General features: G+C 38.3%; 1 protein-coding gene across 11 annotated transcripts in view; it reads left to right on the plus strand.

The window, feature by feature from the left end:
- Window positions 1-5000, plus strand: part of LOC122797235 (pituitary adenylate cyclase-activating polypeptide type I receptor-like) — a 1630218-nt gene that overhangs the window by 1608426 nt on the left and 16792 nt on the right. For all 11 annotated transcript variants that reach the window (XM_044066074.1, XM_044066073.1, XM_044066075.1 and 8 more), the window contains 2 exons: window positions 2605-2734; window positions 2847-2888. In XM_044066074.1, the coding sequence (XP_043922009.1) occupies window positions 2605-2734; window positions 2847-2888 (172 nt within the window). The remainder of the gene's footprint in view (window positions 1-2604; window positions 2735-2846; window positions 2889-5000) is intronic.

A 5000-nucleotide genomic window follows, 5' to 3' on the forward strand; every position in this document is an offset into this window, starting at 1 on the left:
TCTTCTACAAATCCACCCCCTCTATTTCACCTACAACCAGTGTATACTTCCTACATTTCCTCCCTTCTCCAAAAGTTAAAGCCTACCACCCCGTCAGCTGACAAACTCCCAGCAGAATTCTTGCAAAAAGGAGCTAAAGCCATTGACTACCCTATTTCCATTCTGATAAATAGATCAATAAGCGAAGGAACTGTCCCATCAATCTGGAAAATCACACATATCATCCCACTACATAAATGGGGGAACTCAAATGACTTTTCCAACTTTCGTCCCATAGCTTTACTATCCCCTATTGCAAAAATTATGGAAAAAATGCATCCATAAACAACTACTCAACCACCTTCTCCAGAACAACCTACTTGCTAACTATCAACATGGCTTCAGACCTTTCCATAGTACCACCACTGCCCTGCTATCATTCAGAAACTGCATAAACAATAACCGCAACAATAATTGTCTTTCATCTGCAGTCTTCATTGACTTATCCAAAGCTTTTGACATGGTTAACCACCAACTACTCCTTCATACACTAAATTCTTTTTCACTTGATCCTCTATCTTTGAACTGGTTTATATCTTACCTTGATAACCGTCAGCAGGCTGTACTCTGGCAAAATAAACTATCTAATCACCTTTCTATCTCCCTCGGTGTCCCACAGGGCTCCATATTAGGCCCACTCTTATTTTCCATCTTCATTAATGACCTGCAACCAGCTATATCATACTCCACCTGCATTCAATACACAGATGACTTTACCATAATCTGCTCAGCCTCTTCTGAAACTGAACTTCAGACTCTTACCCAAAAAGCATTCAACACTGTAGAACAATGGTTCTCTCACCGCTGCCTCCTTCTAAATCCCCAAAAAATCAAACTGCTACTCTTCACTCCATCCCGAAAGTCGACCTCTTTACATTTCAATCTCACTTCTAACAACAGTACTCTTATTTCTCCAGACTCTACCACTAAACTGTTAGGAATAACAATAGACAACAATCTAAACTTTGATTCTCACATAAACACTACAATAAAATTAGTTAACAAAAAACTGGGATCCCTTTACAGAATTAAACCCTATCTTACACCAGGAGCTAGGACCGCTATAGCCAGAACTCACCTAATATCCACTCTCCTTTATGCCTCTCCCATTTATACCAATCTCTCTAAAAGCAACCTCAATAAACTAACAACTTCCTATAATAATATTGCTAGATTTGCTACAGGCTCTCCTTTTAGAACCCATCACTGTTTAAATCTAAAACAATTAAAGTGGCTTGAATTCCTTAACCAGCTTCAATTTCACCAGCTCACAATAGCCCACAAGACCCTGTATCAACCTAGCAATACTCCAATACTCTCTAGCCTCATTACACCTTATAATAATCGCAAAAATCTATGCTCCTCAAACAAACTGCTGATCAATACTACCAAACCCAACAACTTAACACGTGACTCCTTGTTCTCTAACTCTGTAGGAAAACTATGGAATAAACTCCCCTCTGAAATCACATCTCAGACTTCTCTCTCACTTGTTAAAAGGAATCTAAAACTATATCTCAATTATCAGTGGCTATGCAAGTGTACTTACCCTGACTAAATCTTCTCCTATTCACTTATCTCACCCCATCCTATAGTAACTACCTTTTATGTATCAATAAACTATATTATTGCATATAACATATATGTATATATGTATACTGTATCTCTGTACCTTACAAAATGACCATGGTAATTCTAATCTGCACTATTTGTATAAAAACATACATTTTTTGTGATAATTCTGTTCTTTCAATATCTGTATAACTTCTATTTTAACTTTGTATAAACTCTGTACGATTTCTTGGAGCTTTTCTCCCCGGGCCTCTACTGAAAATGGACATGTCTCCAGCTAGACTAGCCCGGTCAACAAATGTAAAATAAAAATAAAATAAATATGTATATACATGTACACATACACGCAAACACAGACACAATAACAATAAAGTTTAAGTCATTGCAAAGCATATAATGGTGCAATAAAATTTAATATATCTTTGAGTTTTTTGTTAGTGAACCAGCACGGTATTTCTTAGTTTATTTCTAGCTATAGTTAAGTTCTTCAGTGATAGATTAGATGGTCAAATCATGCTCATATATGTTGTTATCATTATAAAATTTTAGTTATAACATTGAATTAAAATCTATGCATTATATGTCACTAATGGAAAATGACTTTATTCAGTAAAGGTGCCAAAGGTTATTAATACTTATATTCACATCTGTATGAAAATACCTTTTAATGATGATAGCAATGAAAAATAATATGCTCTATATTTCCAAGCATGTTTTTTCAAGATAATGTACTGTTTTGCTTCAGATTTTATATAACCACGTTATCAATAAACTGTACATTTTCATCAGCAGTGAATGCTGACACTAAGCTAGTTAACTAAGTTCCTGTGTGTAACACATTTAAGTAATTGATAACTAGCAAATTCAGGAATATGAAGTGTCAAAAACATTTTACTTCTTTTACTTTATGTTATTTGTCTGAGGGGTAAAGACTGAATTATGTTGTTAATAAAAACATTAAGAGCATTTTACATATATTGCTTGTCTTCACAGGAGGTTGGCCCGCTCAACTTTGCTTCTGATTCCACTTTTTGGAATTCACTACACAGTGTTTGCCTTTTCTCCTGAAGATGTCAGTAAAAGAGAGAGGCTTGTTTTTGAACTTGGACTGGGCTCTTTTCAGGTGAATATTCAATGCAGACATGTTTCTTACAGAAAAAAAAATCTGCTGTATGTGTGCTTTGACTGTGTTGTTCTACATACATTACACTTACATTTTGATTCTGCATCTCCAGGGGTTTGTGGTTGCTGTCCTGTACTGCTTCTTGAATGGTGAGGTAAGGTCATTTATTCATAACTCATGTAATTCTCCTATCACCTTCCTTCATTAATGCATAAAGTACATAAATTGCTTTCATTGTGTGGTGTGGCACATGTTTGTATCATGTTTGATGACATATTATGCTTTTGAGCTAGTAGCTAAATTTCTATCTCAAGATTTGTTTTAATTCCATGTCGTACAAACATCTAGTCTTTGTCCCTCCACCATATTTCACATTCATTCCACCTATCATCATGTTGGCTGGAAATCAACAAGGAAAGTTTGGTCATCAGAAAGTTCATTCGTGTCATTCTTTGCAATGTGGAGATTTTATAAAATTTCTTGCTACCCTCGTATATTGCTAGTTAGTCAATGCAGTGCTATGACTGCTGAGCTAGGTCTATGCAGGTACATACTCATTGGCATGCTGCCCTTGTGAGCCATTTTAAACCTATCCAATTTCTCTTTCAAAGGTGAGAATCAAACCCTGCACCTTGTGATGTAGACATATTAACCATTATACTAGCCCCTAGTCACTATGCAAAATGAAACATCTCCCATAAGTCTCTGTGTGTTTGCAGGTACAACACCAATACATCTGAAGGTCCCTACCCCCTTTATGTTTGGGCTGGTGTCATTTTGTACAAATTACCTAAACTGGTTCTTCCATTTCTTGAGCCCCATAATTAAGCCCTCTTCAGGAGCAGCCATAAGGGTTCCTTCTCCCTGGGCCATGGACCTGGCACCTTGCCAACAGACATTTGCCAGGGTGTGTTTATAATTTTATTCTCTGTGCTCAGTATATTGAAGGAGTAAGAGCCGCACTAAGGAAAATGAAGTCAGGGAAAGCAGCAGCCTCAGATAAGGTCACAACAGATATGATAAAGATGCTGGGTGAGATAGGGGAGAAATGGCTCCTGAGGGTACTCACAACAGTGTGGAAAGGGAGGCATATCCCAGATGACTGGAGAATAAGCATACCCATGCCAGTGTGGAAGAACAAAGGAGACATCCACAACTGTGGGCAGTACAGAGGTGTCAAACTCCTGTCACATTGCATGAAAGCTCTGGAGAAGGTGATTGATAAATGAATACGCAGAGTAGTAGAATGTAAGATGTGAGGTGAACAGTTCACATTCAGATCAGAATGCAGCACAACTGACCCAATGCTTGCAGTGAGACAGATAGTTGAGAAAAAGCTAGAGATGAGGAAAGAGTCCAATTGGGCATTCCTAGACTTGGAGAAAGCATATGACAAAGTCCCAGGAAAGCTGTTTTGGGCAATACTGTGGTGGTTCAAATTCCCAGAAACATTAGTAGATTTAGTGCAAGCTATGTACAAGGGACCAACAACTCAAGTATGAACAGTGCTTGATCTCACCGAGGGGTTCCTAATGGGAGTGGATGTGCATCAGGGTTCAGCTCTAAGCCCACTGCTGTTCATACTGGAGATGGACTACATTAGCAAACAGATTGAATGGGACAAATCAACAAAGTTGCTGTATGCAGATGATGTGGCATTATAGGCAGACTCTGAGCAAAAACTTCAGCAAAGGATAGGGGAATGAAATGCAAAAATGAGCTCACATATAATGAAACTAAGTACAGATACGATGGTGGTAATGGCAGCAATTTGGGGAAATCAGAAGAAGCTGAGAATTGAGATAGAAAGGAAGACAGTCAAACAGATTAATAGCTTCAAGTATCTGGGAGGGAGGGGTGGTTGAGGAGAAGGGAAGTCTGATTCAAGAGGTCAAAGCTAGAATCAGAGGGGCTGTAGCCAATTAGCATAGAGTCTCAGGTGTAGCCTATGACAGAAGAGTAAGGTGTACTAAAAGTGGTGCAACCAGTACTACTATATGGTACAGAAACTTGGGCAGTAAAGTCAGAGCAGATGAGAAAGCTAGAGGTGATGGAAATGAAGTGCCTGGAAATGGTGGTAGGATGCACACTGTGTGACAGATGAAGAAATGAGGACATAAAAGCAAAAGCCAAAGTGGCTCCAATTGCAGAAAAGATAAAAGAGAACAGATTACGGTGGTTCAGACACGTGCAGAAAAGCAAAAGGCAATCTGTTGATGAAGATTTGGGACAAAAAGGAAGAAGGTAAGAGGAAATGAGCACATCG

This window comes from Protopterus annectens, chromosome 3.part0 (assembly GCF_019279795.1).
Source record: "Protopterus annectens isolate FY-2018-M chromosome 3.part0, PAN1.0, whole genome shotgun sequence".
NCBI lineage: Eukaryota > Metazoa > Chordata > Ceratodontiformes > Protopteridae > Protopterus > Protopterus annectens.